This window comes from Lolium perenne, chromosome 7 (assembly GCF_019359855.2).
Source record: "Lolium perenne isolate Kyuss_39 chromosome 7, Kyuss_2.0, whole genome shotgun sequence".
Taxonomy (NCBI): domain Eukaryota; kingdom Viridiplantae; phylum Streptophyta; class Magnoliopsida; order Poales; family Poaceae; genus Lolium; species Lolium perenne.
The window spans coordinates 97,639,709-97,663,194 of record NC_067250.2 but is presented as its reverse complement, the minus strand read 5'-3'; the positions used below and the strand labels follow the sequence as shown (position 1 = coordinate 97,663,194).

General features: G+C 44.6%; 1 protein-coding gene across 2 annotated transcripts; it reads left to right on the top strand.

Annotated features, from left to right (window-relative positions):
* The first annotated feature begins 8,913 nt into the window (after positions 1 to 8,913).
* Positions 8,914 to 14,808, top strand: LOC127316552 (retinoblastoma-related protein 1). Of its 2 annotated transcripts, none has more exons than XM_051346976.2 (18): positions 8,914 to 9,203; positions 9,931 to 10,035; positions 10,120 to 10,247; positions 10,367 to 10,463; positions 10,571 to 10,617; positions 10,805 to 11,000; positions 11,125 to 11,191; positions 11,292 to 11,474; positions 11,579 to 11,772; positions 11,863 to 12,739; positions 12,877 to 13,012; positions 13,100 to 13,172; positions 13,250 to 13,426; positions 13,516 to 13,635; positions 13,724 to 13,859; positions 13,953 to 14,065; positions 14,171 to 14,286; positions 14,369 to 14,808. In XM_051346976.2, the coding sequence occupies exons 1-18, from the start codon at positions 9,048 to 9,050 to the stop codon at positions 14,517 to 14,519; spliced, it is 3,072 nt and encodes a 1,023-aa protein (XP_051202936.1). In that variant the 5' UTR covers positions 8,914 to 9,047; the 3' UTR covers positions 14,520 to 14,808. The 2 variants fall into 2 exon arrangements, with proteins under 2 accessions (XP_051202936.1, XP_051202935.1); XM_051346975.2 differs by having other exon boundaries at positions 8,916 to 9,203; positions 13,950 to 14,065.
* Positions 14,809 to 23,486: the final 8,678 nt, after the last annotated feature.

Below are 23,486 nucleotides of genomic sequence, written 5' to 3'. Positions count from 1 at the left end.
GTAGTGCGGCGCAACACCGTAGATTCCGGCGCCAACGTGGAACCCGCACAACACAACCAAACTACTTCGCCCCTACGACACAGTGAGGTTGCCACGCTCACCGGCTTCCGGTAACAAAGGATTAACCGTATTGTGTGGAAGATGATTGTTTGCGTAAAACAAGAAAACAAAGATTGCAAGAGATTGTATTTCAAGAAAGAGAATTGGACCGGGTCCACAGCTCACTAGAGGTGTCTCTACCATAAGACGAACAGCATGTTGGGTGAACAAATTACAGTTAGGCAATTGACAAATAAAGAGAGCATGACCATGCACATACATATCATGATGAGTATAGTGAGATTTAATTGGGCATTACGACAAAGTACATAGACCGCCATCCAACTGCATCTATGCCTAAAAAGTCCACCTTCGTGTTATCATCCGAACCCCTCCGTATTAAGTTGCAAAGCAACAGACAATTGCATTAAGTATGGTGCGTAATGTAACTAGTGACTACATCCTTGAACATAGCACTAATGTTTTATCCCTAGTGGCAACAAAGACAACACAACCTTAGAACTTTCTCACTGTCCCTGTGTCAATGCGTGCATGAACCCACTATCGAGCATAAATACTCCCTCTTGGAGTTACAAGCATCTACTTGGCCAGAGCATCTACTAGTAACGGAGAGCATGCAAGATCATAAACAACACGTAGATATAACTTTGATAATCAACATAACAAGTATTCTCTATTCATCGGATCCCAACAAACGCAACATATAGAATTACAGATAGATGATCTTGATCATGTTAGGCAGCTCACAAGATCCGACAATGATAGCACAATGGGGAGAAGACAACCATCTAGCTACTGCTATGGACCCATAGTCCAGGGGTAGACTACTCACACATCACACCGGAGGCGACCATGGCGGCGTAGAGTCCTCCGGGAGATGATTCCCCTCTCCGGCAGGGTGCCGGAGGCGATCTCCTGGATCCCCCGAGATGGGATCGGCGGCGGCGGCGTCTCTGGAAGGTTTTCCGTATCGTGGCTCTCGGTACTGGGGTTTTCGTCACGGAGACTTTTTATAGGCGAAAGGGCAGGTCAAGAGGCGGCACGGGGGCCCCACACCACAGGGCCGCGCGGCCAAGGGGGGGGCCGCGCCGCCCTAGGGTGTGGCCCCTTCGTGGCCCCTCTTCGTCTCTCCTTCGGACTTCTGGAAGCTTCGTGAGAAAATAGGCCCCTGGGCTTTGATTTCGTCCAATTCCGAGAATATTTCCTTACTAGGATTTCTGAAACCAAAAGCAAAAACAAAGAATCGGCACTTCGGCATCTTGTTAATAGGTTAGTTCCAGAAAATGCACGAATATGACATAAAGTGTGCATAAAACATGTAGATAACATCAATAATGTGGCATGGAACATAAGAAATTATCGATACGTCGGAGACGTATCACGGAGGAAAAGCTAACCATAAGGAAAGGGCCATAATCCTTCGTGGGTGTGGTTCGGAGAATAGGGTGAGCCTTCGTGGCGCGGGGAATCCTTCGTGGGACCTCCACTCCTCCAAACGTGACGTACCTTGTTGCAAAGCAAGGGAACACGGGAATACATCCTCGTCTCCGCGTGCCTCGGTTATTTCTATACCCGAGCTCTCTTTCCTTGTGATAGTCATCGTGCTTGAAGTACATATATCTTGCTATCACTTGTGCTACATATAACTTGTGCATATCTTGCTTAGCTCTAGTTGCTATTGTTACACCTAGTTGAGCTTAGCATATTTAGGGTTTGTGCTTGTAAACTAAACGATAGTTTAATTCCGCATTCTTACAAGACAAATCCGTAAGAGTTTGTAATTGCCTATTCACCCCCCCCCCCCCCCCTCTAGGCGACATCTCGATCTTTCAATTGGTATCAGAGCAAGGTCTCTCCTTGTTTTAGGCTTCACCGCCTTGAGAGTAAAGATGTCGGCTAGTATAGTGCACAATGACACAATTGTCTTTAATGGCACAAATTATCTTTTGTGGAGAAATTGCTTGCTTTGTAAGCTTCGGACCTTGTGTCCACATATAGAGCAATTTCTAGATGTCGGTTTTTCTCCTCCGATGGATTCTCAAAATCTATCTTTAGAGGATGAGAAAAACTTACATCTTGAAGCTCAAGTATCTAATGAGCTTTTTTTCTCTTTGAGACCCGATTTTCGTAGGTTCTTGATATATATAAAGCGAAAGTCGTCTCATGAGATGTGTATCAAGCTTAAGGAAATGTTTGGTGGATCCACTTCTCATTTGGTCGGTGGTGACTCCGAGGAGCTCTCTTCTTCTTCACATCATGAAGAGCTCCAAGTTGCTTCCACCTCCGGCCGTGATGAGTCATCATCTTCTTCCACTTCACCAACGTGTTGCAAGACACAAGGTAATGATATGGTGAGTGGTGAGGGAAATTGCAATGTTGATATTGTGCTCAATAGTGATGACTCTTCATCTCTATCTCATTGCAATGTTTCCTCTTTGGACTTAAACACATCTTGTATTGAAAATAATCTACATGCTTGTGTTGATAGTCCTTGCATATCATGTGTAAATTGCTTACATAGATCTCATGAGGATATGCTTGCCTTGTCTTGCTCCCATAATCAAAATGTTTCTATTTCCTCTAGTTGCTTGTTGACTAACATTGTAGAGGAAACCGAACACTCTATGGATCAAGACATGTTTTCAAATGAGGATTCAAGAATATCTTCATCTTCATTCTCCGGTATGCACATGTGCCTTATGGCAAATGGATCAAAGGTATCTCCTACTTTGACTCCTAACACTTCCTCTAATGATGAGAGTGATGATGATGATAATGATGAAGAATATAATACCTTGGTGCATAATATGGCAATGATATATGCTTCTCTTCATGGTAATAAAGAAGCTCGTGCTAATCTCGAACACTCTATGGATATCTTGAATAAATATAAGGAAACCATAGTGAAGTTGGAGTCCCATGTTGAAAATGAGGAAATGAGATTCACTCTCCTCAAGCATGAGCTAAAAGATGAGAAGCATACTAATTTTATGCTTACACAAAAAATTGAATCCTATATGCATGAAAATGAGAAAACTATTGTTGATGCTTGTGCTACTAACTCTAATTCTTGTGAAGCATCTACCTTAGAGGAGAATGTTGAGCTAAGGGCTCAACTTGAGTTGCTAACTAGCAATTATAGGGAATTGGAAGAAAGTCATAAAAAGCTCTCAAGCTCTCATGATGATCTTCTAATTTCCTATGATGGGCTAAAGTTAGCTCATGAGGCAAGTATCACTAAGGTAACATCTTGTGAGCCTCATATGGATGTTAGCACAATCTCTACTACAAATATTATATTGCCATGTGCTAGTCCTTGTAATCCATCTAGTCAAACTAGTGATACACCTTGTGTTGGATTACTCACTTTGCCTTGTTGCTCTAACAATGAAGCTTCTACTTCCTCTAGTACTTGCATTTCTACTAACCATGTAGAGGAAATCAAAGAGCCTTATCCACTACATCAAGCCATTGCCATCTCGGTAACAAGTATCTTATTCATGCACTCTCATATAGCATCCAATCTCTTGTAGGTTGTATCTTGGCATGAAATTATTTATTTCGAAAATATTGCGGTTCTTGAAAAACCCATTTAAAGTAAAACTTCTTATTGAACATTTGAGTAATTTGAGAAGATGCATATGATAGGTTATATATATATATATCATATTTTATGATTCACCTATCACAAATATGCCCTCTAGCAATTTATTGCGTATCAATTCCTCAAAGAGCTCTTGTGTGCAATATTGATGAATTTGTGAAATAAATCCGTATTTGTGATACTTGTTGCCTTTCTCAAAACACTCCAACTAGCTCTACTTCCCTTATTGTTAGTTGTAATGTTTTTGAGGTTTAACTTAGTTGAAGTTCATTCATATATACCATAAGTGAAAATTGGAGCCATAGGCTATATATGCTTCTTAAGCAAACATCCTTTGGTATATTTTATGACTTCATCTTGGATATCTTGTTTTATCTATTTTGTTAACCTCTTGTGTGTGCATGTTTCTTTATGGATCACTTTGTCCACTTTAGAAACTTATATACATAAGAGTGTTAATCCATCACCTTGATATTCTTGATCTTTGCCGACCATCTTTTACCCCTTTTGTTTTTAGTGGGTTGGTAAAGAAAATTTATGAGTGCTTGGTTTATTTATTTTCTTCATGCACTCATATCTCGTAATTGTTGGACTCAAGTTGTTCTTGATAAGCATACTCTCTTTATCTTAGTTGTGTTCTAACTGATATATAGGGAGTGAGGATTCCATGTTTGTGCATATTGTATCCAAATGCAAACATTATAAATTGTGCACGAACCTTGGGGAGCTTTCTTATTTTTAGAGCACTATATCTTTCTTATCATGATATCTTTGTTTGTCCAATTGGATCTTTGATTGCTTGCTTTATTTGTTGAAGCTCACTTCACCATGTTATCTTTATGCAATCTTTGATCCTCAATATAGTTTGATTTCCTTCAATTATTCATCATTGGATATGTGCACTTGATTCCACTCAAATTATGAGAAGTGCACACTTTGGGGAGGAACTCACATTATATTGGCCTTCTAAATTTTTCACCCATTTTGACAATCGATGCCAATGGGGGAGAAGTTTAGAGGGTTTAAGGGAATGGTTTTATACTTAAGCTTGGTTTGTGCTTAAGTGTTTTGCCTCTCATGCATTCCATATATTGTGGGGGAGTTTTCTCTTGACAATGTATGCAATGAATTCATGTTCATCACACGTGCATACATTGTGGGGGAGTTTTCTCTATATATATTGGTTCTACTCACATCCATTGCATTTGTTGTAGTTGTGTGAGTAGAGCCGGTTTTGATATGGACTAGTAGCTTTGTGTTACTTGACCATATCAAATACAACCTCTTGTATACAACTTATTCTCGGATAAGTTGCGTACTTGTCACTAATATTCATTATATAAACCCTCTTATTGTGGTTGTCATCAATTACCAAAATGGGGGAGATTGTAAGGGTACATTGCCCCTATGTGTGGTTTTGGTAATTAATGACAACCCCTATGGACTAATGTTTTCATTGAGTTTATATGAAGGAATATTTCATAGGTACTACTTGCTCTCCATGTGTTGGATTCAAGTATGGATGCCATGAAGATAAAGATATACCTTGTGTATTGGCATCAAGATCATCGGTATGAAGATATATATGTGATATGATCAAGAAGAAGAAATGAAGATGGAGTTCTTATGTGGAACTCAATATTATCCATGCTCTATCTTAAGTGAGTATGAGAAGATACAAGGTTGAGTTGGGCAAGTTCAAGATGAGCATCTTGAGTGGATCACATGCTTGAAGCTTGCCGTCCATTTGGTGATAGTGGACATATGAAGATGTGCTTCAATGAAGCTTTCCCATCATAGTGTATGGGGGAGCATTTGTGAGTATACACGAAGCGACAAATGATCAAGTGATGGGATGCGCAAGGCAAAGGTATGACCTTGATAGGTTTTCCTTTTACCGGTCTCGTGGTGGTTGATGGGAGACCGGATTATAGGATAGATAGCCGCACTATTAAGAGGGGCTTTCGGTTGGGTAACTTGACCACATCGTCTTAGGGAGCTCAATCCTTTGCATACTTTGCATATTCTTATTGCTTCTTGGTATTTCTCGGTGTGAGGTTCATGAGCTTGTTGCTAGCTTTACAACAAGCCCAAGTTCATCGAAAACGGAGTTCGCATGCATCTTCTATTGCGTTTTCAAGGTTGGGCGATTTTACCGGTTATTCATAATATAAGGTTCTACCTTTTATATTCATGATAAAATCCCCTCCTACAGATTCTTGAGTTTTCACTTTCCATAAGATAGCATTTGTTGTTATCTTCCAAACAAAATTGGTTTCATGCGATTCGGAGTTCGGGAGCATTAGTTATTAAAGAAAAGGAAAAAGGAGAAAAGAAGAAAAAGAAAAAAAAAGGGGAAGGAGCCAGCCGGCCGGACCGGGCCAGGCGCCGGCCCACCCGGTCGAAAACCGGCTTGGGAACCGGTGCCATCCGGGCGGAGTACCGTGGGCCTGGCCGCCCCATCCGGCCCAGCTCCCGGTTATCAACCGGCCCGCCCGGCTGCCACCTCCGGACCGGAGCTCTGGCGGACCAGGCCACACCGCCCACGCGGCCCGCCCGCCGCCTCGCACGCCCTTGCTCCCGCGCCCTGGCCTGCTCCTCTTCCGGTCGGTGGCCCGGCTGGGCCGGATGGCTGGCCGGCCTCCTCAGCCCAGCATCCGGTCAGCCGGCTGGGCCGCCGGCCTGGGACGTTTTTAGAGCTTTTTTTTGCCCGTTTTCTTGTCTTTTTCCCCCCCAACAGTTTTATTTGCTCCTACCTATAAATAGACCCTTCTTCCACCTTGAGCAAATAGTTCTTCCCATTCTCTCTCCTCCATTGCTACTATTTGAAGAACTTGCTCTCCCCCTTGATTCCTCCAACCGTTCTTGCTCATATTTGAGGATTTGAGAGAGTAGATCTAGATCTACACTTCCACCAAACCGTTTCTTCTCTAAGTGAGGGAATCTCTTGGGATCTAGATCTTGGAGTCTTTGGTTGACTTTCCCCCTTGTTCTTCCTCTCCAATCTCATCCTAGCATTCGTTGCTTTGGTGGGATTTGAGTGTGAAGGACTTGAACACCTCCGGTGTTCTTGCTTTGCATCATTGCATAGTGTTGAGCTCTCCACCACGATTTGTTCGAGTGAGAGACCGTGAGCTTGTTACTCTTGGAGGGTGACCTCCTAGTTGGCTTGGTGGGTGTCCCGGTGATCTCTTCGTGGAAGATTGTGAAGGGGCCCGGGCTTCTCCTTCGTGGAGCTTGTGAAGTGGTTGTGGAGCTTGCCATCTCCGGAGCGGAGGAAAAGCTAACAATAAGGAAAGGGCCATAATCCTTCGTGGGTGTGGTTCGGAGAATAGGGTGAGCCTTCGTGGCGCGGGGAATCCTTCGTGGGACCTCCACTCCTCCAAACGTGACGTACCTTGTTGCAAAGCAAGGGAACACGGGAATACATCCTCGTCTCCGCGTGCCTCGGTTATTTCTATACCCGAGCTCTCTTTCCTTGTGATAGTCATCGTGCTTGAAGTACATATATCTTGCTATCACTTGTGCTACATATAACTTGTGCATATCTTGCTTAGCTCTAGTTGCTATTGTTACACCTAGTTGAGCTTAGCATATTTAGGGTTTGTGCTTGTAAACTAAACGATAGTTTAATTCCGCATTCTTACAAGACAAATCCGTAAGAGTTTGTAATTGCCTATTCACCCCCCCCCCTCTAGGCGACATCTCGATCTTTCAATAAATAAAAATTTAGAATGGAGGAAGTTCCAATAGTATTGGAAAATTTTCTGCCTCATCTTTTTAGAATTTAAACAACTCATCTATTTATTTTATCTTGTGACAAATTCTTTCTAGATGACAATCTACCATAAATAAATTGAAAAGTGGCGATGGAAATTTTTTTGGCAACAAGTAGTGATGGAATTGGTTTAGCTAAGGAAACCATAAACCCTTGATTTAATAGAAAACAAATAAATAGCATGTGTTTTTTCCAACACAATCTTAACCGATGTGTGTTTATCTGGACAAAAAATCATCAATTCACTAGAGCAGCGTACATAAGCTAGCTATTTACTATGCGCCACAGTTTTGGATTGTGCACTAGTCGGTTGAGCAGCATATCTAGCATGCATCTTTGTTGGCTGAGCCTGCAAGCATTCCAGCGGAGCGGGAGCAGAGGAATCGGCGACACAGGGGTGGGAAGGGGGTGATCCGATGAAGGCGGTATGGGCGGGCAGGAGTTGAGGCCGGAAAGGGCAGCTACCGGAGTTAGGTCTTGCTTTTCCTCATTCCGTTGGGAGAGTCGAGAGGAGAAGCGCACGCTTGCCCTACCGGCCGTCTCCTCACGCGTGCGGAGAAGACGAATAACGTAGGAGAAAACTCTAAACTAGGCTACGGCCTGAACCGCATATTAGGGGTAGTCGATTTTTCTCCCTTATATATTTGGCATGTGTCACGGCCCACCCGGCCGACACACCCTCTTTGTACGCTGATGCATGGAAGGGCAAGATCCGACAGATTTGGATCATAGAGGCTTGTAGGGTAGTCACTGAATGCACGGGCAAAGGAGGCTCGCGAGACAGCTCCAGTTAAAAGCTTATCCCTAGACTATGGCCGAAGCAACCGCCAATACCACCCTTGGGCGCTGTGTCTGGCCTTATTGAGGGTGTCGGTGAGGCGATGCCCACATCCTCTCCCGAGAAAGCATCAGAGAAACCCTAAATCCTTGTTATTGGGTGAGACGACATATCTTTCGTGTGTATCTTACAAGCCGGTTATGTTGGTTTCTTTCGGTTTTCCACTAATTAACCGGGCACCATTCTTCTTCTTGTATTCCATGAAATGATATTTCCATATCAAAGAAAAGAAGCGTGCCCGTGCCTGATTAATTAATTTACTCTAGCTAGGGAAAGTAATCCACGTTGGCCGAAGAAAACCAAACAAATTCGAGGGAGACGGTATCTGTCGTCCATTGCAAGCTTCTCACCGGCGTCCTGGCAGGATCGGACACATTTGCCCCTCCGCCGCATCCGCGAGCCGCACGTGGCCTCGGATCCCGACAAGCCCACCAACCATCCGGGCCCACATCCTGACATCACATCCAGATCTCCCGCCATCTCCCACCCTGCTCTCCCGCCAAAAAGCGCGCCGCCAAACGCCCGGGCCCACCCCGCTGCCTCCTTGCCGCGCAAACCAACCCGCCAAACGCACGCCGCCCCCCGCCCAGCACATAAAAATCCTATCTTTTTGGCGCGCACCCCCAACCTACGCCGCCTCTGCCCCCCGCCGAGTCGAGTCCTCCTCCGCCACGCACGCCGCCCCACCGCGCAGCCAGCCCTAGCCCCGCCACCGACGCCGCCGCTCGCCGGAGATTTTCAGGGCTGAGATTGGTTCCTGGTTCCTGATGGACGGAGCGCCCCCCGCGAGCTCCGGGTCGGGACTCAGCGACGCGTGCTCGGTCACCCCGGCTCTCCGGAGGACGGAGAACGGGTCCACCGCCTCCGCCTCAGCCGCCGCCGCCGGCGCAGCCATGGAGGAGCGCTTCGCCGGTCTCTGCAAGGTACGCGCGGTCTCCGAGCCTGTCGGGATTAGGGATTTCAGTACTACGGGGTTTGAATCTTCTTCAGGCGCCCCGCCCTCTCCCGTCGTCCGTATGCGGTAGTAATCCCGGCGTGTTTTCCTCTGGCGATCTGTTCTAGTTCCGCCGTGTAGGGGTTGTTTCCCCGCCAAGAAATCGTGGCTGGTTCGGCGCCCAATCTCGGATTTTTCTCCGGTTCGTCGCCGTGTTTGGTCCTCTCTGTTCTTCGCCGGCGTTAGGCTGTTTGGGGGGAAATCTGCGGTCTTTTCCCCCCTATGGCTCCGGATCAAACGGATTCTGCGCTCTCTCCCCCTCGGATTAGATTATCTTGACAATTTTTTCGCCCCTCCCGATTCTTCTGACTGATTTCGTGCTCTCGCTCTGAAATCCTCCGAGGGAAACGCTGTGTCGCGGATATCCTAGTGATATGATGTAGGCTTATAGTTGCGAACGATCTTTTATTTAGGGCTAAAGTTCGGCGATTCATGGCTGTTGCTACTTCAATCCTAGGGAAAAAAACATGTTTTTATATTTTTGTCTCTCCGGGCGAGATTTTTTTTTACCTGTGTATTTAATTGATTTATAATGCTCGAACTTTTACCATGATGTAGGAGAAACGACAATCTTCCATCTTCTGCGCTATTTTCATCATGCCTTTAGATTTGTTTTAACATCTAATTTCTGAACTACTCTGTTTCCTGGCGAACAGACCAAGCTAGCTCTCAACGAGAGCACGACGAGGCAGGCGATGCAGCTGTTCAAGGAGACCAGGGTCATCCTCCAGTCCAGCATGTCGTCTTTGGCCACTGGATCGGTAAATCTCGCTTTCTTCTTCGTCAGTTGCTTCCGGTTCGGCGACATGCCATGTAGCTAAACTTTGTGCTTCTTGTGCCTGTAGCCCGAGGAGATGGAGAGGTCCTGGTCCGCTTGTGTTCTGTACTGCGTGTCTAAGCTCAGCGCAGGGGAGAAAGCCAAGATAGATGGTGGCATCACGCTGCGCCAGATCCTGAGGGCATTTGAACTCAAGTAAGCATTTGTTGCAAAGTTTTGATTTTTTTGTATGCTACATCTGCATTTTTTGGTGTGTAAGAGCAAGTGCTCGGTTTGTGCTAATCTGATTCCTTTTCTCTCTTGATGCCCTGCAGAATTGTTGATTTTTTCAAGGAGATGCCTCAGTTCTGCATAAAGGTTGGATTCATTCTGACTGGTCTGTATGGTTCAGATTGGGAGAAGAGGCTTGAGGTAATACAACACACACACGAAAAGTCTTCTCCCCTGTTTCAGAACTGAAACGAGTTTTAGGTGTTCATCCCTTACTGATTAGTGCATTTTCTTTGTTTTGTGCTCAGTTACAGGAGATGCAAGCTGGTATTGTCCATTTATGCTCACTAGGCCGGTAAGTGATACTTCACGTTCTGTTTACTTTTGGCTACATGTTACCTAAAATGTCCATTTAGTAATTATGTTCACTGAACCATAGCTCATTTGCCCTTCTTCCTCTTTCTTGTACTAGTTTTTCTTTGGTATTATCAGTTATGAACTATTATGTTTTGATACACGACAGTGATGTTTGTCTGGTTCAGGTATTACAAACGCGCATACGAGGAGCTATTCCTGTCAAATGACGGCAAGCCTGCAGATAACTCTTCAGAACCAAGTGCACAACAAGCTTCTGAACATTATCGCTTTGGATGGTTACTCTTCTTATCTCTTAGAATCCAAACAAATAGCCGGGCCAAGAATCTTTTAACATCCACAACTGAGCTAGTTTCTGTGTTGGTAAGGACTCCCTACTATGATCAGTTTCACGTGTGTCTTCTGATATTCCCTTCTCACGCAACAAGACAAACGATGTATAATATTAGCCAACTTGTAAATAATGATTACTTCTTACTGCCTGCAGGCTGTACTTATTATTCATATCCCTGTGCGGCTAAGGAACTTCTCTATCCAGGATTCGTCCTGCTTTGGTAACAACTACCTCATTATTTTGACTTTTCTATATTCATGCATAGCTTGTTTGGTATTTACAGCTTTAAGCTGATGGATGATGTTTATCATTTGAATCAGCTAAAAAGTCAGATAAGGGAGTCAATCTTATTGCATCCCTTTGCGAAAGATATCTTACCTCAGAAGATGAGTTGCGCAAAGCACTGGAGAAGACAAACACTCTCATTCTGGATATTCTTAAAAAGAAACCTTGCTCAGATGCTACAGAGCTCCAGCAGGGCAATTTGTCGTTTATTGATCCAGGTATGATTCTGGTCTGAAAATAAAAGTTCAAAGTTTTGCAATCAATGTTTGTCTTCAAGAATTTTTTCTGTCCAATGCTACAACTACTTTATTATTTAATGCAGAGGGCTTGACATTTTTTAAGAATTTTCTCGAGGAAGATTCATTGAAATCAAGTTTGCAGACCCTGGAAAAGGAATATGAGAATGCACTTAACACTAAGGGAGAATTAGATGAGCGCATGTTCGCTAATGATGAGGATAGTTTGCTTGGCAGTGGAAGTCTGTCAGGAGGTGCCATTAAGTTACCGGGCACAAAGGTAATTACGAATAAAGCTAAACCTGCTCTCCTTCATTCCTTCAGCGCTCAAAAGCTTTGATCTTTAATAACATTATCTGTGACATTGCAGAGAAAGTATGATGTTATGACCTCACCTACAAAATCAACAGCAAGCCGAGCTCCAATGTCTCCTCCACGTTTCTGTCCATCACCTACCGGAAATAGCTTTTGCAACTACAAGATTGCTCCTTCCACCCCAGTGAGCACAGCCATGACAACTGCCAAGTGGCTTCGGTCTACAATAACACCCCTTCCTTCAAGACCTTCTGGGGAGTTGCTGCGCTTCTTCTCGTCATGTGATAAGGATGTAACAGATGACATTACATGTAGAGCTGCCATTATACTCGGAGCCATATTCACAGGAAGTTCTTTTGGTGAGCGTATGTGTACTAGTGTGCGAAACACAAATGGGATGGATGCTATCTGGACAGAGCAAAGGAAAATGGAAGCTCTTAAGCTGTATTATAGAGTTCTAGAATCAATGTGCCGAGCAGAGTCACAGATCTTGAGTGGGAGCAATCTTACATCACTTCTGTCTAATGAGCGATTTCATCGGTGCATGATTGCCTGTTCTGCTGAGTTAGTCCTGGCCACTCACAAGACAGTCACAATGATGTTTCCAGCTGTGTTAGAGAAAACTGGTATAACAGCTTTTGACTTGAGTAAAGTCATAGAGAGCTTTGTTAGGCATGAAGATACACTTCCACGAGAGTTGAAGCGTCATTTGAATTCACTGGAGGAGAGGCTTCTGGAAAGCCTGGCATGGGAGAAAGGCTCCTCAATGTACAATTCCTTAATTGTTGCTAGACCAGCATTATCTGCAGAAATAAATCGGCTAGGTCTACTAGCTGAGCCAATGCCATCACTTGATGCTATTGTGGTGCATCATGATATTTCAGTGGGGGGCCTTCCACCTCTTCCATTTCACAAGCAAGAACTCTTACAAGGTAAGAGTTTTACAAAGCCACCTTCAACATATGCCTGTTTCATCATCGTTTTTTTTAAATGTTGTTAAATGAGCAGTTTCTCTAGGGCTTTTTGAGTGAGTTATTATTGAACTTCCTGTGTGTCATGTTTTCTGTAGATAAAGATGAAGTTAGATCGCCCAAAAGAGCTTGTACTGAAAGGAGAAATGTGCTGGTAGACATCTCATTTAGATCACCAGTGAAAGATACCATCAAATCAAAGTCACTACCTCCTCTTCAATCGGCGTTTGCAAGGTTTATATTCCTCCTTGATTCCTGTGTATACTTGTCAGGTCAGCAAGATGCTAAACTGTAACTTTTACTTTTTTGCCTTGATTGCAGCCCAACAAGACCTAATCCTGCAGCAGCAGGAGAAACATGTGCAGAGACAGGAATAGGTGTATTCTTGAGCAAGGTGGGTGCTTTCGATGCGATGTACTGTGATCCACTAAAATGCTTGCTGATTACACTACACCTTTTTGCCCCCTGCAGATAGCAAAACTTGCAGCCATTAGAATCAAAGGTCTCTGTGAAAAAATGAATCTTCATCAACAGACTATAGAGAGTGTATACTCCCTTGTCCAGCAAATCATAAACCACCACACTGCGCTTTTCTTCAACAGGCACGTTGACCAAATTATACTGTGCAGCATATATGGAGTTGCAAAGGTATGTTTAAATCACTGGACTTTGAAAATCTGCAGATAAAGGTCTCTCTCAATACAGTTTTTTTATTGTTCATTTATTGTTGTTTGCAGGTAACTAAATTGGCCCTTACATTCAAGGAGATTATTTATAGCTACAGAAAACAACCTCATTGCAAGCCACAGGTTTTCCGTAGTGTTTATGTCCATTGGCCATCAAGAACCCGCAGTGGGGTAAAGCTCCACCTTGTTTTGTTGTTAGTGACTTGTTCAAATCGCTGTTACTCTGACACACTTATCTGACAAACTCTTTTCACACCAGAAAATCGGAGCGGACCATCTTGATATTATCACTTTCTACAATGAAGTTTTTATTCCCACCGTCAAGCCTCTATTGGTAGATCTTGGACCTTGCACCAGTCCAAACAAAAACAGCGAGGAAAAAAGTGCTTCTGATGGTATGTATTGATTTACTGAAATTAAGCAACACTGTTGAAATGCTGAATTTGTAAATGATTTTCCTGAAGTGTTCTTTTTTGTCATATCAGCAGTTCCATTTCCAGAATCTCCTCGGCTGGCTAGGTTTCCAACCCTTCCTGACATGTCTCCAAAGAAAGTTTCTGCTACTCGTAATGTTTACGTCTCCCCACTACGAACATCAAAGGTGCGTGTCTTCTACCTCTTAAATCTTCTACGTGTTAGCATCTGTATGATCATCTGACTCTAAATTGCTATGCAAGTCCTTGATCAATGTCATTGACCATTTCAGATGGATACTTTGCTTTCGCCAAGCTCCAAGAGCTATTACGCCTGCGTCGGGGAGAGCACCCAAGCATTCCAGAGCCCTTCCAAAGACTTGAAGGCCATTAACACCCGCCTAAACAGGTAGTCAGAGGAAAAGTTTCTGTCATTCAACTATCAAGGAGAAACACAATACTTATCCCCAGAATACTTGAAATTTGTGCAGCGGGAAGAAAGTCAACGGAAAGCTCAACTTTGATGTTGTCGATGATCAGGTCGTCGCTAGGAGTCTCACCGACCAAAATGGCGCCTCCGCTGCTCCGGTGGCGGTTGTTGGCACCAAGACGCCGGTGAAATCCGAGCAGGCAGACTCTTAGCTCCTCACGTGGTATTGCGTCACGACCTATCGATACAAATGTTAGTCTGTTAGGTGTCAGCTGATCTAGTGTTAGATGTTTAGAAGAAGCCCTTCTTTATACCTCTTGTTATGTTCCCTGACATGGGGAGTCCCTCTGTGAGCAGCTCTTATTATCTGTGACATATAAGAAAGGCTGCCCTGAGAGCCTCCCCTAACCTCACATGGCTTTTGAGCCTCTTTGTTTGGAAGACTTGATGCTAATTTTAGTGTAGTAGGTAGCAATCTTGTAAATGAAAGCTGCTTGTTCATGTTGGATGTTTTGTCATGATCTGCTACTACTTCACCAATCTGCCATGGTTTGCATTCCTACAGCTGAAAGCCAGTACGAACTAATGAAAACCGCAGCACAGTACATATTCACTGTATACATTCCATGTAACTAGTTCAAACTGTGAATTTTTTTCTTGAGGGGGATGAGCCCTGGCCCGTTCATACTTGAAGGTATTTGAACAGTTTGTCTTGACTATTATTTGGAATGGAGACTGGCTTTTCTTCTGCTAATGATGAACTCGTACAACTCGGCAACATACACTTGTACTGACAAGTAAGGTCATCAGAAACTGATGGTAGCTAATCGATATGCACTTACTGCTTGTGTATATTAGCTATGAATCTGGACGCAGGAAAGAGAAACATACCGGGTTACATATCTGCGTTTTCTGAGTTCAGACAGCCAGAGTAGTTTTTTTTTAAGGAAACAACAGGACTTCGCTGTGGATTTTATTTCACCTTAAAAAGAGATACATCTTCGTAACATCCAGAGAGATAAAACTAGGGGGATTGCAGTCCCAAAAAACAGAAAATTTCCTACCAAAACAAAACCAGCTATTTTACGAGCCAGGATAGCTGTGTATGTACTCCAGATTTCAATATCACCATTAAAAGCTTGAACAAGCTCTAGAGAAACAGATTCAACAATGACAGAGGAGCAACCAATCGCTTCTATCAGAAGTAGGCCATGTGGGAGGGCTCAAGCTTCAGCTGATGTAGCATCAGCAATATTACTAAGAACACGACCTAATCCTGCTACAGCCATTTCGGATGATTGCACCCGCAGCACCCGAGCCATTAGGAAAATAACAATCATCAATGTTAAGCTTATACTTGCTAGATTTTGGCTTGCACCAGAACACCTCCTTTGGTTCAGCTCTGCAGCGCTACAAAAAATTGATTTAAGTGGCAAGATTGAGAAAATTGTTTCCCTTGGAGGAGCCACCAATTCTCCTTTCACAAATTCCCTCCGTTGCCACTAGATATGCCAAGCTCCAATCAAAATCAACTCCTTTAGGTCATGTATATCCGCATCTGTATGATCTTTTAGGTTACTGAGGACTTCTTCAATGACCACCGAACCAGATCGGTTAACTAAAACGGCTAAGTTGATTATGGAAAGGAGCCCACCGATTGCCAAACTATTTTTGCTCTTTGACACATAAATATCATGTGATGAATATCTTCAGGACAAATGTTGCACATCGAGCATTGAGAAAAAACTGGAATGTGTCTATCAGCTAAGGTAGCTAGCACCGGGAGGGTGCCGTGTAAAGCTTTCCATGCAAGTATCTTTATCTTGCTAGGAATTTTCAATTTCCAAAGTATTTTCCATACTGGATTTTGCGAAGATGGTCCATCGTCATTTCTTCGGGTTTGGCGTGTGGAAATTGTGGGGTTGATCGAGCATCATCTCGAAAGTATACTTGGACCTATCATGTCACTACTTCTTCCTTGGGCCATTCCACTGCTGGCCACCAGTCTTCTGTCGTTGGCTGCTACCGGCTTCAGGCTGGGCTTGTGCTACTGCAGCCACATGTTGCAGGCTATATCTCTTGCCCGGGAAATCTTCCCTTCTCTTGTTCTGGTTGTTGTTCCGAAAATCTTGGCGCGGAGGGTATCTTGGTAGAGGGTCAGCCGCAAATGCGGACTGAGTGGGATCACCCAGTGCATAATTGTCCGCCACCCGGATCATTTCCACCAAGGTGAGCGGCATGTTCCCCTGCAGCCTACCACAGGCTGGATCCACACCGACAGCCGTTGTAGAACCAGCTGATGGCTTGAGCCTCTATCACTCCTTCACATGAGTTCCTTGTTGCACTCCATTGGGTTAAGTATTACCGGTCGGTCTCGTTCTCGCGCTGCTGGCACATGGGCTACCTTAAATGGACCGTCCTTTAATGGGCCGGTATAACCTGGGTCCAAAGTCCAGTTTTGTGCCACGTGTGTTCCTGCATGTGGGCCCCGATGTCCACGTGTCAGCAATTCATGTTGCCACGTGTTGAGATGGTAATGGGCCATCTACACGCACATGCTGGTATTCCAAGTAACACGTGTCGACATGCCAATGGAGATGACGTTCGGGAGCTTTCACTTCCGTGCCGGGAAAGAAGGATCGCATGTAAGGGTATTTTACCCTTATCCATTATTTTGGTAACAATGACACCGTGCTAAGAGTATTTGGCCTAATACATGTTTGTAAGGATAATCTCAGGTATTAGCCAAAGAGGCATAAATGGTGTATCAAAGGAACAAGAAGGCTAAAGGAGACCCCCCACTTCGACAACAATTAAAAAGGGGGTCTACAGCAGGGCGTCGGTCATAGGACCGGTTGGACCGGCCCGTGCGCCGGCAGACTCCGGTCTGCCGCCCGGTCGACCGGGCGGCTGACCGAGCGCCCGGCGCCAACCGGCCCCTGCGCTTACACCAACCGGGAGGGCTACTGTAAGCCTCTGGAACGCTTCGGTTCCAGTCCGGTCAGCCGCCCGGTTTGGACCGGCGGGTCCGATCCCTGGCCCGGTCGGACCGGGCGCAGGACCGGGCGCCCCGGCGCCAACCGGCCCCTGCGCTCACACCAACCGGGAGGAGTACTGAGAAGGATTTCGAGGCTCCGGTTGGGGTCCGGTCTTCCGCCCGGTTTGGACCGGCGGGTCCGGTCCCTAGTACGGTCTGACCGGGCCCTGCGCCGGACGGTCCGGTCCCTGGTCCGGTTGACCGGGAATCTCGGGAGAAAGATGATGTGTCAAGTGAGCAACGGCCATATTTTAAGTGACACTATAAATACCCCTTCTTCTACCTCTGAAGGGGTAGGCACTATACTACAAGCTGTTCTTGAGCTCTTTCTCTCATACTCCATTGCTAGAAGCACCAAAAGCCTCAGATCTCCCTCCTCCTCCACACAAACTCAAATCCCTCCGGGGAAACGATAGAGGAGGACCCGATCTACTGTTCTACCAAGCCAAATATCATCCCCCTTGTATTCATCAAGAAGCTTGCTCTCTAGGGTTCCTTGGAAACCCTAGGTGGGCAAGAGTGGTCCGGAAGCATCCGGGCTGTGGATTTGCTCCTGACAAGATTGTGAAGGTTTGGAGGCTACCTCAAAGTCTACCACAAGTGAGTGAGCTATTCCTTCGTGGGATAGGCTCCAGAGAATAGGGTGAGCCTTCGTGGCGTGGGGAATCCTTCGTGGGACCTCCACCCCTCCAAACGTGACGTACCTTCTTGCAAAGGAAGAAAACACGGGAATACATCCTCGTCTCCGCGTGCTATCGGTTATCTCTAACCGAACTCCTTACTTGTGATTTAACTGCCTGTGAGAGCTTTCGTGCTCAAGTTAGTTGTATCCACATATAGGTTGTTTCACCTAGTTTGCATTAGGCTCACCTTTATATTCCGCAAAGCCTAATATTGCAAAGAAAGAATTAAAATCTGTAGAAACCTATTCACCCCCCTCTAGGTTTACCATCTCTGATCTTTCAATTGGTATCAGAGCCTGGACTCTTATTAAGGGTTTCACCGCCTTAAGAGTGAGATGGATAAACTATTCGAGGGTCTAGATGAAGACTCTAACCTTTCGGTTAAAGAGATGAAATCTAGATTCTTGGCATATGATGCCGAGAAGAAGAAAAAGGAGGATGCCCTACAAAGCCAAATGGCAGAGATGACTGCCATGCTTAAGAACTTGACTAGTGGGAATCCTAGTGGGGCTTCGGCCCCTCAAGGAAGTTTCCATGAAGTCAACCATGACTATCCCAAAAACACATCACCCATGCCTCATATAAACCATAGTGGGAATGTTCCCCATTTTGATGGAACTCACTTTCCTTTTTGGAAATCTGCTATGGAATCTCATATTCGCAGCTGCAGTGTGGAGTTATGGGAGATCATTGTTCATGGATACCGGGAGCCACATGATCCCGCTCGGTTGAACTCCGCCGAATTCTACAACCGTCAACTCAATGCCTCCGCACATGACAAGATTAGAAGTGGCATCAACCGCAAGCTCCTTGATCAAGTCAATGACATTGACTCCGCTAAAGAGTTGTCGGATCGAATCGTAGTACTCCAAGAGGGAACCGATTTGATCCAATCAGCTCTTTATGAGACCGCAAAGCAAGAGGCTCACCAGTTCATGATTCGAGAAGGAGAATCCGTGGCCGATGCCTATGCAAGGCTTGGTGCTCTTAGAGTAAGGGTCAAGGGACTTGGAGTTGAGAAGTACAATGACGGCTTCGAGATGAATGAAGCATTCATAAAGTCCAAGGTCATTGCTATGATTGCTGTCAAGCAAGAAGACACCAACCTTGCACTCAAGTTGCAAATCATGACCAAGAGTGCTGATCTGAACTCCGATGACCTAGTCTCCTATGTGGCCGCCAATGAAAACATGGCCAGGGCAGGAAAAAGGCTCATGGAAATGAACCGTGTTGATGAAGCCTCACACAACCATGAAGCGTCACACAACCTTGCTCTCAAAGCTAGAGCTGACCATGAAAGAGTAGAAGACTATGAAATTGAAGAAGAAGATGAGGAGATGACTTCAACTAGTGACATTGCTACCGACTTTGCCTTTTTGCCAAGAAGTACAAGGCAAAGTTCCCAATGCTCCTCAATGACAAGAAGAAGAAGAAGAGAACTTGCTACAACTGTGATGAAGATAGCCACTTTGCAAATGAGTGCCCTTATGAGAAAAGGGTAGACAAGCCAAAGTTCATCAAAGGGGTCAAGCCAAGATTGAAGCCAAACCCAATCAACGATCGATACAAGAAGAACAAGGGAAGATCCTTTGTTGGGGCCGAGTACTTGTCCGATGAAGAAGAGGAAGATGAGGAGAAGGCGGCCGGAGTGGCCGGTTTGGCTTTCTCCAAGCCCGGGTCACTCTTCACATATGACTACTCCAAGAATTACTCCACGGAGAATGATGTTGGTTCTTCCTTCATGGCAAGGACAACTCAAGATGATGACTCCGATGACTCTCCCTCCTCTACAATCGTTGGCTCTTGTCTTATGGCAAGAGAAACCAAGGTAATGGAATCCCCACCTTCTCTATCTAGTGTTCTTGATGATGAGACGGAAAATCAAGAAGAGCTAATTGTGCTTAAGGAACTTTACAATGTTAGATGCACCCTTCGTGGTGAAGCTCTTGTCAAGTTTGATTTTTTGATGGACTCTCTCAAAGAAAAGGATGTCTCCATTGAGGAATTAGAATATCATTTGAATGAAAAAGAACGGAGATTCAATCTCCTAAGACAAGAGCTAAAAACCGAAAGGTGCATATCTCAAGGCCTTAAGCAACAAATTGAAACTTATGAACTTGATAAAGTTAAGGACCTAGAAACTATTGATAGGGCTCAATCATTGACCCAAGAGCTCAATGCCTCAAAGGAGGAGCTTGAAGTTGCTCATGCTTCTCTCACTAGGGATCTTGATCACCTTGAAAGAGCTAACAAGCTTGTTAAGGATGAGCTCAAGAAACTTGGAGAGAACCATGATCTTCTCCAAGAAACCTACAAGAAAGCTCTTGGATCAATGAAGGATCCCATTGTTGTAGAAAAGGTTGCTAGTTCCTCCACCTCTTTTACTAGTGAGCATGCTAAGCTTGTTGAGGAACATGTTCGTTTACAAGAGGAACTCTCTTTGCATGTTGAGACCAATGCATATCTTGAATCCTTGGTGACCAAATATGGTCTCGACTATCATCCTAATGAATCTTCTTGTGAGCAAGAAACTATTCTTGAGGAAAATGTTAGTTTAACAAAGGAACTTGCAAAGTTCACCACCGCCAAGAATAAAATGGGATTGGGTGACCTTTTGAGTAAGCAAAGGTCAAACAATCAAAAGTTTGGACTTGGATATGTTCCCAAGTCTCACAAGAAGAAGAACTACAAGAAGGAGAAGCCTGCTCAAGAAAAGAACAAGAAGGTCACTAATGATGGCAAGGCCTCAAAGGGCAAAGCAGCTAGTGGTGATCGCACGGGGCCAAACAATCACTATGCTTTATTTGTTGATTATTATGGTGATGTTTATGCTAGCTATGTTGGCCCTTGTAATGGCTATGCTTATAGAGAGTACTCAATTTGGGTACCAAAAGATATTGTTGCCATTGCAAAGGAACCCATTAATCGATGGGTTCCTAAATCCTCTACTTGATTTTGTAGGGGTATTCCTCCGGTGGTCCAAAATGGGTGTTTGATAGTGGATGCACCAATCATATGACCGGAGGAAGAGGTGTGCTTGATAATTCATTGAAGATATCAACAAGAAGTCAAGCATCACCTTTGGTGACAACTCAAAGGGAAAGGTACTTGGGTATGGCAAGGTGGCAATCTCTAAGGACTTGTGCCTTGAGACGGTCATGCTTGTTGAATCCCTTGGCTATAACTTACTTTCTATATATCATCTTGCCGATGCCGGTTACAATTCATATTTTACTAATTATTGTGTGAAAGTCTTTAGGAGTGACAATCTCAAATTGGTTCTTGTTGGATATGTGGAGAACAACCTTTACGTGGTTGACCTCTCGAAAGAGAGCCTCTCTCCCTCCATATGTCTAATGGCGGACAAGCATGACGAAGGTTGGTTGTGGCATCGCCGCCTTGGTCATGTCAACATGAGAAATCTTAAACAACTCCTAAAGGGTGAGCACATTGTGGGACTAACCGGCATTTCTTTTGAGAAAGATCGTGTTTGCAGTGCATGTGTAGCCGGAAAGCAACTCAAGAAGAAACATCCTATCAAGAGTATCGTCACCACATCTAGGCCTTTGGAGCTCCTTCATTTGGATCTCTTTGGGCCATCACATTATGATACTCTTGGTGGGAGCAAGTATGGACTTGTCATTGTTGATGATTACTCAAGATACTCTTGGGTCTTTCTCCTTAAGTCTAAGGACGAGACCCATAGAGAGTTCATCACCTTCGCCAAGAAAGCTCAACGTATGTATGAATCCGAGATCAAGGCGATTAGGACCGACAATGGCACCGAGTTCAAGAACTACAACATGCAAGAGTTTGTTGATGCTGAGGGCATCAAGCATGAGTTTTCGACACCATACACCCCTCAACAAAATGGTGTTGTTGAAAGGAAGAACCGGACTATCATTGAGATGGCAAGAACCATGTTGAGTGAATTCAACTCACCCCACAACTTTTGGGGAGAAGCCATCTCTACGGCTGTCCACTACTCCAACCGGCTCTTCCTCCGCCCCCTCCATAACAAAACTCCATACGAGCTTCTCACATGTAACAAGCCTAATGTCATGTACATTCGTGTCTTTGGATGCAAATGTCTTGTTAAGAACAACAAATGAAAGCTCGGTAAATTTGAAACTAGAACCATACAGGGCATATTTGTTGGATATGCGGAGAACTCTCACGCCTATAGATACTACAACCGGTCCACTAGGACTATTGAAGTATCTTGTGACGTGGTGTTCTTGGAGGATAATGGCTCCCAAGTGGAGCAAGTTGTTCCATGTGTTGCAGGTAATAGTGATGATCCATCTAGTGTCATCAAGCATATGGGCATTGGACACATCCGGCCCATGGAAGTTCATAATGATGATCAAGATGATGGAGTAGAAGTATCAAGCATGGCTCAAGTGGAGCCTAGCTCAACTCAAGCCGAACCATCAAGTGCAACTCAAGAACCATCCTCCACTCAAGATGAGTCACATTCCGAAGAACAAGAAGAAAGTCCTCATTCCACTGAGCAAGATCATGATGATGATCAAGAGACATCCTCAACTCATGATCAAGCTCAAGTGGTCCCTCATGATCAAGTACTAGCAAGAGATGAGTTCATTGATCATGAAGGAACCATTCCGAAGATCAAGGCCGCTACAAGGGCAAGTGACATGAAAGTAGATCAAGTCCTTGGTAGCATCTCAAAAGGAGTGGTAACTCGCAGACACCATGCATTAGTTATCACTTATTGTCAACACCATGCTTTTGTGTCTAGTTTTGAACCACTCAAGGTACATGAAGCCTTGGTTGATCCGGATTGGGTTATTGCCATGCAAGAAGAATTGGAGTGTTTCACTCGTAATGAAGTATGGTCTCTAGTTGAGAGACCCAAGGATCATCGCATCAATGTTATTGGGACCAAATGGATATTCAAGAACAAGCAAGATGAGAATGGCATTGTCATACGAAACAAAGCAAGGTTAGTGGCGCAAGGGTTTGCCCAAATAGAAGGTATGGATTTTGAGGATACCTTTGCACCGGTAGCCCGTCTTGAAGCTATTCGTCTTTTGCTTGCATTTGCGTCTTTCCACAATTTCAAACTATTTCAAATGGATGTGAAAAGTGCATTTTTGAATGGTCCCCTAAAAGAAACCGCATATGTGGCTCAACCCCCGGGTTTCGAAGACCCATGCCGACCCAACCACGTGTATTTACTCCAAAAGGCACTCTACGGTCTCAAGCAAGCTCCACGTGCTTGGTATGAGTTCCTTAGGGATTTCTTACTACATGATGGGTTTTGCATGGGTACGGTCGATTCCACCCTTTTCACCAAGCGGGTTAAAGGGGGCAGCTTATTTATATTTCAAATATATGTTGATGATATTATCTTTGGTGGAACTAACCCCAATCATAACAAAGCTTTTGAGCTATTGATGACTAGGAAATTTGAGATGTCCATGATGGGAGAGTTG

Coding starts and splice junctions, on each gene's coding strand:
- LOC127316552 (XM_051346975.2), top strand. CDS start 9,048: ATGGACGGAGCGCCCCCCGCGAGCTCCGGGTCGGGACTCAGCGACGCG. Junction 9,204..9,930: donor GCTTCGCCGGTCTCTGCAAG/GTACGCGCGGTC, acceptor CCTGGCGAACAG/ACCAAGCTAGCTCTCAACGA. Junction 11,773..11,862: donor TTAAGTTACCGGGCACAAAG/GTAATTACGAAT, acceptor GTGACATTGCAG/AGAAAGTATGATGTTATGAC.